General features: G+C 39.4%; 1 protein-coding gene across 1 annotated transcript in view; it reads right to left on the bottom strand.

Annotated features, from left to right (window-relative positions):
• prmt3 (protein arginine methyltransferase 3) overlaps positions 1 to 15,097 on the bottom strand; it is an 89,244-nt gene that overhangs the window by 24,008 nt on the left and 50,139 nt on the right. The window contains exon 13 of the mRNA XM_057835692.1: positions 5,986 to 6,072. Coding sequence (XP_057691675.1) covers positions 5,986 to 6,072 — 87 coding nt within the window. The remainder of the gene's footprint in view (positions 1 to 5,985; positions 6,073 to 15,097) is intronic.

Below are 15,097 nucleotides of genomic sequence, written 5' to 3'. Positions count from 1 at the left end.
GCACATTGGTGTGAATTCCCTTCCGTGCACCTCCTCTGCTTCGCATCTCATCCTCTGCCAGATTGCTGTTGTTTCAGTGAGCTGGAGCACGAATCGCCATTGCCTGTACCTCTAACTAAAGCTCCTAATACCTAATGTCCTCAAATAACATACAAATAACCATGCAAATTAACAGCTGCAGATGCTCCCAGTTTCAGAAATGCAACCCAGACTGTACTGGCCAGGCAGGCATTTCTTTTTTAATCTAGCGCATTAATAAATGAGTTTTTTTTTTTGTTTTTTTTTTGTGGAGGGGGGGGCGGTTTATGGGTAAGAAAAAATGGTGGAAACAGGTTTGCTTTAACTATCAATCTGAAAATGGAGTTTTTCCACACTGATCAGGCTGATTCGATTGTTTATCCCTTGGCTGTATGTTTTATCTAGAAGTGTATTTTTTAATTATATACATGGCGTATATTTGTGTAGAATATTTGAGAGAAAGCTATTCTGATTCTATTAAGTCTCTCTTATGGTCATTAGGCGCACACAGAAACAGCCATGCTACAATGTTAAAAAAAGGCAAAACATCTGACAAAACACACTTTGTCAGATGAGAGCCAGTGATTTAGATGGGAAAAGTTCCACAGTTTTTCAAAATTTTGATGAGATTTAAAAGACAAATATGCAGCCAAATTTACACAAATTTGTGGCTTATTTCTTATTCTTCATATATCCACTGAAAGCAAATATTTTGCTTGTTGTATTACCTGCATGTGGCTTCAGGGTATTTATTCAGAGACAATAAGCACAAGCGCGTGAGATGTAAAGTGTAGTAAAGAAAGGAAGGCTGAAAGAGAGAAAAAGGATTTATCTTGTGTGTGAGCGGCACAGACGCAGGGGTTGTGCTGTTCATTTAATGCAAGGTTAGGCAGACTGAGCTGATGAATGGACTGTCGACAGGAGAACAAAAGCAGGCGCTCCATCATAAGGCGAGAGGCTCAGCAGTTCTCCCACACCAGTCCCAAAGCACTGGTCCAGGAGCAGTTTACCCTTCACACATCCTAAGCTTAACGATCACTGAAGATTTGAAGACAATACTGATTCCAGATCCGTATCTTTATGACAGCAGAGTACCCCTTGTGCAGGTTAACAGTCATCTGTAAATCCTGAGGCCAAGCAGCTTTAATACTGAAGGAGCGTAGAAAGGAACAATTTGGACTGATGATGCTTTCCTTACAGAATGCTTGCATTAAAATAGGCTTTTGATAGCGCTAAAAATACATCCCAATGCATAGCCATATAATCAAGTTTAATTACAGTATAGACCCTACCCACGTGACGTCACAACTCCACTCTCCTGAATGGTACCGCCCACTTGTCCGTCAAAACATAGTGTTAACCTGTTACGGCTACGTACATTTCTCCTATTTACTGCGTGTTTTTCTGCTCCTTAACATTAATAATCAAAATGGTGAAGGCGTGTGTGGCTGTTGGTTGCACTAACAGAGAAGATGGAAGGAGAGACTTGAAGTTTTACCGTATTCCGAGGGATCCAAAGAGGAGAGCAAAATGGACGGCTGCAATTCGACGTGAAAACTGGGCACCAAAAAATCACCACAGACTATGTAGTAGTCATTTTATATCCGGTAAGATGCATTTAAGATATACTTAGAGGGTTTTGGGCTGACAAATAACCACAATTAAGATCATTGCGAGGCTAATCGCCGACAACATACGACGTAGTACGACATAGTTTCAAATTCAAGATGTTTGTGACTTCCCTTTCTTCCACCATCGTTATTTTTTGAATAATATTTAGCTGGTACCAAGTGAAAGAAACTGGCCTCGTCTACGGGGCTGACAAATAACCACAATTAAGATCATTGCGAGGCTAATCGCCGACAACATACGACGCAGTACGACATAGTTTCAAATTCAAGATGTTTGTGACTTCCCTTTCTTCCACCATCGTTATTTTTTGAATAATATTTAGCTGGTACCAAGTGAAAGAAACTGGCCTCGTCTACGGGGCTGACAAATAACCACAATTAAGATCATTGCTAGGCTAATCGCCGACAACATACACGTATGTATGTAGTGAGAGTGCTATCGCTAAACCATATAAACATTAAAAGCCTTAACTCCATTGACAAACGACATGAAATACATTAGACTTGACAGTGGATGTTAGCAATAACAAAAGATTTTGAATTGAAAATTTCGTAACTCACCTTTCCAAGCACAAGATAGATTCCTGCCGAATTTTCGTGGACGAGGACATGTTTCACCCAACCAGCAACGAAGTATTTATAAGCCTCCAAGCTCTTAAAGTGTTTTTCAAATTTTCGTGAGAATAGGCTGATTTTGTGTGGACAAGATAATTGTAAATATCAGCGTAGCAGATGTCAGGCAGACAGGGCGAAGACAGTGGGTCGAAAAACATCGATTTGGGCAGCAAATATGGATCTGGCGACTGTATAGAACGAAGCTTTTCCACATAACACCTTTTATGCAACACATCCAGTGAGTTTACGGCATCAGAAAGCACCGGGTCTTCCATGAAATGCATTTTAAATTCCTCGATCAATTGAAACCAATGCTAATACAGAGACAAAATGACGGACAAGTGGGCGGAACCATACAGCGAGCACGTGATTTTATGACGTCGGTGGGTAGGGTCTATATAGCCTTAAATAAAGATACTGTACTAAATGAATTATATAAAAATCCAATAAAAGAGCTACCTGCAGGGGGTGCCGGCTATCAAACATCATTTTGCAGTATTACAAATGACTTTGGAGTATAATGCGACCTGACGAACAAAATGAGTTCCCAAATAAAAGGCTAAATTGTTTCACCCGGTACATATTTTCAAAATTGACAGTTCCTCATTAAACGTTCTCCAAACATCTCTATCATGGATTCAAATTGCCGTTATAACAAAAAAAAAAAAAAAAAAAAAAAAAAAAAAACAGCGTTCAGAAATCAAATTTTATAAATGGTAGTCAAGACTCCAAGAGGTAAAAAAAAAAATTCTCAAAAATAGTTACTTATTTTTATGAATTAAAGCGTAATAGTTAATTATATATATATATATATATATATATATATATATATATATATATATATAAGGGCTGTCAAACGATTAAAATCTTTAATCGAGTTAATTACAGCTTAAAAATTAATTAATCGTAATTAATCGCAATTAATCGCAATTCAAACCATCTATAAAATATGCCATATTTTCTGTGAATTATATATATATATTCTGTAAAATAAATTGTTGGAATGGAAAGATAAGACACAAGATGGATATATACATTCAACATACGGTACAAGGACTGTAGTGGGCATTTCACTCTACTGTCATTTAAATCTGTCTATGCTGTCCTCACTCCGAAGCGTCTACTTTTTCCAAAGCTAGTGAGCGACGCCTTAATAATCAGACTTCTTCCTTTTTCATCTGATTTATTAATAAAATGGCCTCAAACCATTGTCCTCTTTAGACCGTTTACGTAAAACTACAAAAATAAAGTAAACAAGCATTGCATTAGCAACAACGTTAGCTTAGCACGCTATACAGGTTGACTAAACATAAAAAAAAAAGCGTCTCATACAAAAAATATAACATTTCGCTAATTAACATAATATGTACATTCTTTACAACAACCATACTTACGGACAAATCTTTTCCAAGGATCATATAAGCACACCAGAGACGTCGTGCAGCCCATATTGAACAGGCAAGAAAAAAATAAACCATGTCGCAAAGCGACCACAAGAGTTCGCTGTTAGACAGCACAAAACGCCTTGCTGTAAAACTTATCAAAAGGCAGAATACTGTCTGAGAGGGACATGTGCGTTAATTGCGTCAAATATTTTAACGTGATTAATTTAAAAAATTACCGCGCGTTAACGCGTTAATTTTGACAGCCCTAATATATATATATAAACCTTCCAATTATATATAAACCATTTTGCTACAATCTTTCATCCCCCAGAAATTGAGAATTGAAGTTGGATGTTCCATGCATCTTATATTTCCAAAATAGGAGAACACGGAATCAACAACCCCATGACTTGCCCTTATAACAGCATGTTAGTAAAGCTGTACAACTACCAAGTCTGGCCCAGAATTTTAGGACATACAGTATATAGGGCCCTTTTTGTACCTGTTTGTATTTCATTTAACTTGAAAACTTAAAAAAAAAATTGTTCTGAAACAGTGTCATTGTAGTGCATCAACAAGGCCCAAGGAGTAAAAAGCTGAATACTTTCTGAATGCACTGCAGATACTGCATACATACTGTGCATGAGCTGGATTAATTCATATGATCGTCATCAGGTAGATGATGATGATTGTACAATTATGAAACACTTCAGGCTAAGTGTATTCAAGTTAGTGTTGTCACGATATTAAAATGTTCAACCCGATATCAATACTCTGATGAAAAAAATACTTGATACCATATTCAAAACTACATTTAAAAAAAAAAAAATTAACAAAATTAATAAGAAGTCACTTACATGTCGTCGTGCATTCATCGGACATCGACACAGGGGGCGCAAGATCAATTCCGACACAGTGGGGGTGTGATTGCAAGTGTGACTGTCTGTCTCTGAATGTGCCTTTCAATTGATTGGCGACCAGTTGAGGGTGTACTGTACTAGTATATAGTCCACCTTTTGCCTTCGGTCAGGTTTGCTGTTACCGCCTTCATGACACATCACAAAGTCCCGTCTCGTGTGATTTGTCAGTTGATGTTGGACAAGAGTGGAACCCCAATTATAACCACAGAAGATACGACTGACTTGCCATGTGTCTTATAGATAGTCAAAGTCAAGCTACAAGACACCTGCTTTACATTAAAAAAACTCACCATATATCCCCGAACAAAAATATCGGGAACGTGTGCATATAGAATTAATGAACTTTCTTCCCTTTAGTCATAGACAAAGTTAATTAAATCCAAGCTTGTATAGCTGAATACAAAGTTGAGATATTTGAAGGAATTCATCATCTTTTCTGTTGTGTGAATGCCAACAGTGAGATACAGTGGTTATTACCATCCTAATGAAGCCCATTTATATGTCACTTAAAATAACATAAAAGCATGTAAATAAAATAGATCATTTATAAAAAAAATAATTTTGTGAACAAATACAAGTACTAATGGAGTCTATGTGCACCGATACGAAAACTGGGCACAAAAGCGCTATATGAAGCAAACTGTGGATTTAGAATATTGATCTATTCACACCGTATAAGTATACCCATTTCATTTTCCGTTCAACTAATCCACCAAATTACTGTCTGTAGCGATGCACCACACCACCAAAGACTGCACCACTACATGCGTCACAATGCAGAGCATCAGAAGACATTAAAGTGGGGCTCTTCTGCTGCAGGGTGCAACACAGTAAAATGGAGCTCACTCATTGAAGGAACTTCAGGTGAGGGATGAGGTGGCAGTAAAAATAGTATCATAAAGCATTTCATACACTTGTGTGTTTATAGCTAACACCTACCTAAGACACAATTTATATAGTTGCAATTGACCGACCCTATGACTTTAGTTTCAAACTTTCGAAAGACTGTTTCTCTCTTTTAATTTGACAGTTGAAAACTTTGTTTTCTGTACTAAAAGCCCTCGATTGTTCTATTTATGTATATGCCAATATACAGCTGTGTATAATATCTTGGTCAGACTGATTTTGTATACCTTATCTGGTAGGTTTCTGATCAATTATTTATAAAATGAAATATTTGTATTATAATCAGTATTTGATTTTAGGTATAAAAATAATATATTATGATCTGTCTGATTAACCAATGTTTTCACAAATGTAGTGATGTGGACAATTCAGCATCACCTGTATTATCATCATGAAGAAACCAAACATGCTTAGGAAATAACTTTAGGTAAATCTATTTACTGATCTTGTGAATAAACGTGTGTAAATGGGCGTTGCGAGGGGGTGCGTGCGTGTGTGTGAATATATTACCGTGCAGTCTGTGGTGTTGGTAATCTTCAAACAAAAGTTGGATGAAAATTCCAGCTCTGATAGACATACTTTGTTGCAGTCAATTGTCTGTTGAGTGTAAAAAAGGAAATATTACAATTAGTGTTGCACTGATACCGATACGCCACAGACCCTTGTAGCGGAATCTGTATTGGGAGCCAAAATATGCTATTGGTGCAACTCAACCTCAGCTAGGAGAGATAAAATGACATATCATGCTTCATATTAAGCCTGAACGATATATCGTTTAAACACCGCCATCGCGATGTGTGCGTGCGCGATAGTCCCATCGCGAAGACGTGCGATAGTTTTTATTTTTTTTAATCCACATACGCCCTGCTTTCTGCTCTGCGCAGAGCCTCACACGCTCTTTGAACCTCACAGTCACTGCAGCACTTGCTTATTAAAGTTAACGATGCTTGTATCTTTGATCTTGCCAAAGAAGCCGGACATCACAGCACAGCAGCTGTCAATCATTGTTAAACAGTTTCTGCAAGCCGCTTTGGAATGAATGTGTGTGCGTGTGGAGACGTTTGAGACATAAATTAAATGCCAGAAGTGATCATGAGGAGTTAGTAATTTCTACATGTCCACCAAAAGTCACAGCCATGTTAGGTAAACAGAAGCATTTAATAAAGCCAAGCATTTTTCTACTACAGTACTTCATTCCTGTTCAAAAATTATTTTGGTTGGACAGTTATGTTTAAAACTGATCATAATTATTACATTGGAAGTGCTTAAAACCATCTATTAATATGTATATACATTTTTAAAAATAATACTTAGGGGAAAAAGTGAGAAAAAAACATCCCTGACATGTATCTCTTTCCAATGCTAAATCTGAATAAATACATTGAGCACACACACAAAAAAATAAAAATTTGGGGGGCGGGGGGCGCAGCTTAGCAGTTTTTCACTTATCGCGGCGGGTTCTGGTCCTCATTAACCGCGAAAAACGAGGGCTCACTGTACACTGGTCATTGCGAGTCATCTAAAGTCTTTCCAAAAAGCTATTCAAGTCATCGAGTGAAAATTTCTTTAAAAAATATATATATATATATTAGGGCTGTCAAAATTATCACGTCAACGCGCGGTAATTAATTTTTTTAAATTAATCACGTTAAAATATTTGACGCAATTAACGAATATGTCCCTCTCAGACAGTATTCTGCCTTTTGGTAAGTTTTACAGCAAGGCTTTTTGTGCTGTCTAACAGCGAACTCTTGTGGTCGCTTTGCGACATGGTTTATTGTGTTCTTGCCAGTTCAATATGGCTGCACGACGTCTCGGGCTGACGCCTACGTTGTAATATTGTGCTTATATGATCCTTGGACAAGATTTGTCTGTAAGTATGGTTGTTGTAAAGAATGTACGTATTATGTTAGTAAGCGAAATGTTATATTTTTTTGTATGAGACGCTTTTTGTTTATGTTTAGCGAACCTGTATAGCGTGCTAAGCTAACGTTGTTGCTAATGCAATGCTTGTGTACTTTTTTTTGTAGTTTTACAACGGTCTAAGGAGGACAATGGTTTGAGGCCATTTTATTAATAAATCAGATGAAAAAGGAAGAAGTCATTATTAAGGCGTCGTTCACTAGCGTTCTAGCTTTGGAAAAAGTAGACGCTTCGGAGTGAGGACAGCATAGACAGATTTAAATGACAGTAGAGTGAAATGCCCACTACAGTCCTCATGTACCGTAGGTTGAATGTATATATGCATCTTGTGTCTTATCTTTCCATTCCAACAATTTTACAGAATATATATATAATTTACAGAAAAATATGACATATTTTATAGATGGTTTGAATTGCGATTAATTAATTTTTAAGCTGTAATTAACTCGATTAAAAATTTTAATCGTTTGACAGCCCTAATATATATATATATTTTTTTTTTTTAATATCGCAATATAATATCGCAAACCCCCAAAAAATCGCAGCAATAGTTTTTTCCAATATTGTTCAGGCCTACTTCATATTACGGAAAAATAAACAGTAAGATACTACGTTCTGTGAAAGATATGCAAGTGGTTCCTGCTTTTAAAAGTCACGCCATGAGATCTTGCTGTCCTATTGGTCACAATCTTTCCCCATCATACTTTAGTAACCCAATTCTGCTCTCCTATTGGCCTATTGTTGATGACGTTTCAATTTGAGTGTCGCAGTATGATGATGTGCACAGGCATGACAGTGTTTTTGTTGTTCTTGAAGCAGGCTCAACATTTTCGCCAAAGTGGGTAAATGGTGTTATACATATATAGCGCTTTTCCATCTTTCAAGGTGCTCAAAGCGCTTTACACTATCTCACCTACTGGTGACGGAACACGTGGGGTTCAGTATCATGCTCATGGACATTTAGACGAGTTCATCAGGGCGGAGAATCGAACCCACAACCTCTGGTTTGGGGGACAACTACTCTACCACTGAGCCACGCCACCCCACTCCAAAGAGCACCAGTCTCCTCGCGTTTTTGTCTCACAAAGAGTGAGATAGGTGATAGGCACCATCTTGAAACAGAAGGAACTCATCAAAGCAGTAACACCTTTGAAGAGTGTGACTATCCTTTCATGCAAGAGGAACCAATTTCATGATGAGATGGAGAAACTTCTCTGGATTAAGGAAAAGGAAATCGCTGGACACACAATCACAGAGACTGAAGACCATAAAGCCAACGCCATCTCGCCATTTCTATTTTGCGAAAGAGGACATCGCCTCACTCGGAATACAGTGCATCACAAAAGTGAGTACACCCCTTGCATTTCTGCAGATATTTAACGATATCTTTTCATGGGACAACACTACAAAATGACACTTTGACACAATGAATAGTAGTCTGTGTGCAGTTAATTTATTTTGCCCTCAAAATAACTCAAAATATTGCCATTAATATGTAAACCCCTGGCAACAAAAGTGAGTACCCACCTTATTAAATACATACATCCCTAAATGTCCAAATTGAGTACTGCTTGTCATTTTACCTCCAAAATGTCATGTCACTCGTTACAGGAGTGCTGTCAGCATTGCTGCAGAGATTGAAGAGGTGGGGGGGGTCAGCCTGTTAGTGCTCAGACCATACGCCACACTCTACATCAAATTGGTGTGCATGGCTGTCACCCCAGGAGCAAGCCTCTTCTGAAGACGGTACACAAGAAAGCCCGCCCGTCTCATCAGACCATAGGACATGGTTCCCGTAATCCATGTGCTTTGTTGACATGTCTTTGGCAAACTGTTTGCGGGCTTTCTTGTGTACCGTCTTTAGAAGAGGCTTCCTCCTGGGGTGACAGCCATGCACACCAATTTGATGTAGAGTGCGGCGTATGGTCTGAGCACTAATACGCTCACCCCCCCCCCCCCCCTTCAATCTCTGCAGCAATGCTGACAGCACTCCTGTAACGAGTCACATGACATTTTGGAGGGAAAATGACAAGCAGTACTCAATTTGGACATTTAGGGATGTTCGTATTTACTAAGGGGTGTACTCACTTTTGTTGCCAGGGGTTTAGATATTAATGGCTATATTTTGAGTTATTTTGAGGGGAAAATATATTAACTCTATTATATAAGCTGCACACAGACTACTTTCCATTGTGTCAAAGTGTTATTTTGTTAGTGTTGTCCCATGAAAAGCTATACTTAAATATCTGCAGAAATGTGAGGGGTGTACTCACTTTTGTGATACACTGTATAAGTTTTTTCCCCCATTTTTCTTTGCATTATGTTCTATTATTGACTTCATTACAGGTATTAACAGTTGAATTAGGTATATTGAATGATTTAGATGTGTTCGGCTGTGTTTTGGCACGTTTTATTCCAGTTTTACCCAGATTATAAAATATGTGGTTTAAGTAGTGCTTGGAACAAATTAGGCAATTTACATGTAAAACACTGAAGATAAATAAAAAAAAAAAAAAATTATGAAAGGAAAGAGTTTCGAACGGAATGACTTCGTATGTCGAGGTACCACTGCACTCATGAAAGATATTGTTAAGTCAAGTCAGAGCCTTTGTTATCTTTAGTAGATAATCCTTAATGTGTTCAAAATTCTTGTAGAGACTCCTGCCGTTGATAAGTTTCAGCTTACCGTCCACATCCACGGAGTTGTTATACTGGTCCACTGTGTAGTATTTACAGTTATCCAACATGCTATTGTAGAAGTTGTGGTCCGAATCAAGATACTGCATGATATTAAATTATTTTCAATAGGAAACTCAATAGTGGTAACTCTTTACCATTAGCGATCAAATCATATGAAAATGATTCATTTATAGTAGATTTTATGCATTGTATCTTTATGGAGGCATGAATTAAACTGTAGATTCAGAACATGACAAGCATTACTGACCTGATCAGTGCAGCTTGAAATTCCGGTTTGAACTTCAATCAATTTGTCAAACTTGTTCCCATTGAAAAAAAGAAAAGTCATCCCGTTTGGAGAATAAATAATTCCAAGAGAGGGTTCTCAATTTTACGGAGTAGTAGTCTGCCTTAATAGAATGTTATTGGATTGTATCAATGAGCGGCAATGGATGAGAGTTCGTTTAATTTGGGGAGAGGGGCTGTCTATTTGTCACTGGAGGGGAGAACCTATCGATTAGCAGATTCAAATTCCATTACATCAAGTTCTGCTCTCATTCATCACATCCACACATGGGCGGAGGACATGCTACTTAACAAATAGGCCAGCCGGAGATGAAATGCATAATGGTATTAGAGATTAAAGGAGGAGAGTGCCTTGGAACACTAAAAGACATTAAGGAGGTAACTATGTTTAGATGTGGAATGGCTTTGTCTTTCCTTTAATCTCAGTGCTTTCTCAAGTCTTTAGTGAAAAGCGTTTTATTCACAGCATGATCAGAGTAATGCTGTCAAGTTTCCTAAACAGGAAGTTAAACTTTTTATTATACGTACATCTACTGTGTTGCATTTACACAGTCCTCACCATGTCTATTTGGTCATCTCAACAACGAACCAAGCCACCACAGTTCTATTCATTTTTATTTAGTTTTGTTATAGTGGCTTCCTCTTGCCAAACCTGTTCACTTGTGCCATCACTTACTTAATCGATGAATCTAAAGCTGAGTTTTACTCCACATTTTCTTGATTTCAACTGTGCAAGGTGTCAGGTAAAATGAATGACCAGAGCAATAACATTAACCAACCATGCCAAAATATCTAAATACTTTTAAGTTTTGGTCTATAAACTGTTACTTTTACCCACCACTTTGAACCTTCCAGCTTATCAGTACAGTGAAGTCATAGATTTTTATAGGCTAATTACTTGCATGTCTTTTGTTGTAAATTTCCCACAATACCATGTGGATACCCACAGTTTATAGTACGGTGCAGTTCATATGGCTATAAAGTAAGCATTTCTCTCTTTTTTTTTTTAATTTTCTATTTAATTTTTGTTATGCCAGATACCATTCCTGATGCAACCCAGTTCCCGTGGTTGGTCCCAGGAGTGGTTAGGAATTGGTGCAATGACCAGATATCTAACCCGTGCCCTCTGTGTGAAAGACAGCAGTATGTACCACAACACATTACTATCGACTAAAACATTTTATGTCTTTACTTTATAAACTCGTGTTACGATGCACAGATGTGGCCATAAGCTTCCAGTTCCACGACTGACAGAAAAACGCTACATACCCAATCTGTTAGGTGACAAAGACAACAGGAGGAAAAAGTTGTGCTAAAGTCATGCAAGAGTTCAACAAGTTGTTTTTTGGGGTTTTGCTTTGTTCTTCTAGAGGTTCAGATCAGTGGATGTCGTAATTGTCACAGTGGGCTCATGTAGCCCTTTGAGACATACAGTGTATCACAAAAGTGGGTACACCCCTTGCATTTCTGCAGATATTTAGGTATATCTTTTCATGGGACAACACTGACAAAAGGACACTTTGACACAATGAAAAAAGTGCTCTGTGTGCAGTTTATATAATAGAGTTAATTTATTTTCCCCTTAAAATAACTCAAAACATAGCAATTAATATCTAAACCACTGGCAACATAAGTGAGTGTTACCCTTAGTGAAAGTTGTCACTATTAACATACAACGTGTCAACTGTCAATATTTTGTGTGGCCACCACTATTGCCCAGAACTGCCTTTACTCTCCTGGGCATGGAGTTGACCAGAGCTTCACAGGTTGCCACTGGAATGCTCTTCCACTCCTCCATGACGACGTTGCGGAGCTCCCGGATATTTGAGACTTTGTGCACCTCCACCTTCCTCTTGAGGATCCCCCAAAGATGTTCTATTGGGTTCAAGTCTGGAGACATGCTTGGCCAGTCCATCCCCTTTACCCTCAGCCTCTTCAGTAAAGCAGTGGTCATCTTGGAGGTGTGTTTGGAGTCATTGTCATGCTGGAACACTGCCCTGCGACCCAGTTTCTGGAGGGAGGGGATCATACTCTGCTGCAGTATTTCACAGTACATGTTGGAGTTCATCTTTCCCTCAGTTGAATGTAACTCTCAAACACCTGCAGCACTCATGCAGCCCCAGACCATGACATCCCCACCACCATGCTTGACTGTATGCATGACACACTTATCTTTGTACTCATCACCTGGTCGCCACAACACATGCTTGAGACCATCAGAACCAAACAAATTAATCTTCGTCTCATCAGACCATAGGACATGGTTCCAGTAATCCATGTGCTTTGTTGACATGTGTTCAGGAAACTGTTTGCGGGCTTTCTTGTGTACCGTCTTCAGATGAGGCTTCCTGCTGGGGTGACAGCCATGCACACCAATTTGATGTAGAGTGCGGCGTATGGTCTGAGCACTAACAGGCTGACCACCCACCTCTTTAATCTCTGCAGCAATGCTGACAGCAGTCCTGCAATGATCTTTCAAAGAAAGCATTTGGACGTGACGCTCAGCACTTTCGCTCAGCTTCTTTGGACGACCAACCCGAGGCCTGTTCTGAGTGGACCCTGCTGTTTTAAAACGCTGAATGATCTTAGCCACTGTGCCTGCAATCTTCTTGTAGCCTTGGCCATCTTCATGTAGCGCAACAAAACGTCTTTTAATAGACCCTACTCACCTACGTCACAAAATGACGTGTCGCTGTATCCGGCCGCCATATTGTACCTATTTTTTAGACCTATTCTCATTGTTTTCAATTAGTCGTGCAAGTTATAGAGCAATTCATGGAAGCCCCGGTGTTATCTGACGCTGTAAACTCATTGGATGCGTTGCATAAAAGGCGTTACGTGGAAAAGCTTCAGTTTATCCATTCGCCAGATCCGTATTTGATGCCTAAATCGATGTTTTTCGACCCGCTGTCTTCGCCATCTTTGCCTGACCCTGATATTTACAACTATCTTGTCCACACAAAATCAGCCTATTCTCACGAAAGTTTGAAAAACTTTAAGAGCTTGGAGGCTTATAAATGCTACGTTGCTGGTTGGGTGAAACAGGTCCTCGTACACGAAAATTCGGCAGGAATCTTGTGCTCGGAAGGTGAGTTACGAAATTTTCAATTCAAAATCTTTTGTTCTTGCTAACATCCACTGTCAAGTCTAATGTATTTCATGTCATTTGTCAATGGAGCTAGGGCTTTTAATGTTTATATGGTTTAGCGATAGCACTCTCACTACATACATATATGTAATAAATATGAAGTGCGATAGCACTACTCCAGATTGTCCCTAGTTGAATTTATTTTTTGGCTTTTGACCTCAATAGTGAAATTGTAAATTAATTGTATGACAACTGTCTGATTATCCCCTTATAATTATATATTTTCAGGTAGTTCATTCACAACGTCTGAGTGTATGTTGTCGGCGATTAGCCTAGCAATGATCTTAATTGTGGTTGTCAGCCCAAAACCCTCTAAATATATATTAAATGCATCTTACCAGATATAAAATGACTACTACATAATCTGTGGTAGTCGTTTGGAGCCCAGTTTTCTCGTCGAATTGCAGCAGTCAATCTCGGTCTCCTCTCCGGGTCACTCGGAATACGGTAAAACTTCAAGTCTCTCCGTCTATCTTCTCTGTTTTTGCAACCGACCGCCACACACGACTTCACCATTTTGATTATTAATGTTAACGAGCAGAAAAACACGCCATAATAGGAGGAATTTACGAAGCGCTAATGCATTAACATGACGAGTATACGGACAACATGGCGCGGGGGCGTGGCTGTGACGTCACGTGAGTAGGGTCTATATCCTCAGAGAGTTCTTTTCCATGTGGTGCCATGTTAGAACTTTCAGTGACCAGTATGAGAGCGCGTAAGAGCTGCACTACAAATTTGAACACACATGCTCCCTATGAACACCTGGAAAAAAATGATAAGCAGTACTCAATTTGGACATTTGGGGATGTAGTTTCTAAGGGGTGTACTCACTTTTGTTGCCAGAGGTTTAGGTATTAATGGCTATATTTTGAGTTATTTTGAGGGGAAAATAAATTAACTATTATACTAGTATAAGCTGAACACAGACTACTTTTCATTGTGTCAAAGTGTCATTTTGTCAGTGTTGTCCCATGAAAAGATATACTTGTATATCTGCAGAAATGTGAGGGGTGTGCTCACTTTTGTGATACACTGTACATTTTCTCCCGCTTCGAGATCGGGTCGTGGAGGCAGCAGCTTCAGCAGTAAAGCGCAGACTTCCCTCTCCCCAGCCACTTCATCCAGCTTTTCTTGGGGGGATCCCTAGGCGTTTCCAGGCCAGCCGAGAGACAGTCTCCCCACCGTGTCCAGGGACGGCCCCACAGCCTGGTCCCAGTTGGACGTGCCCGGAACACCTCACCAGGGAGGCGCTCCCGAAGCATCCTGATCAAAGGCCCAAGCCACCTTATTTGGCTCCTCTTGATGCAGAGGAGCAGCGGCTCTACTCCAAGCCCCTCTCGGATGACCGAGCTTCTCACCTCATCTCTAAGAGAGAGCCCGGACACCCTACGGAGGTAACTCATTTCGGACGCTTGTATTCCGGGGTCTTGTTCTTTCGGTCATGACCCACGGCTCGTGACCATAGGTGAGGGTAGGAACCTATATCACCTTTCGGCTCAGCTCCCTCTTCACCACGACGGACCGGTGCAGAGTCCGCATCACTGCAGACGCGGCACCGATCCG

Source organism: Corythoichthys intestinalis, chromosome 1 (assembly GCF_030265065.1).
Source record: "Corythoichthys intestinalis isolate RoL2023-P3 chromosome 1, ASM3026506v1, whole genome shotgun sequence".
Taxonomy (NCBI): domain Eukaryota; kingdom Metazoa; phylum Chordata; class Actinopteri; order Syngnathiformes; family Syngnathidae; genus Corythoichthys; species Corythoichthys intestinalis.
The sequence above is the reverse complement of the archived record's forward strand: the minus strand, read 5'-3'. Positions and strand labels throughout refer to the sequence as shown.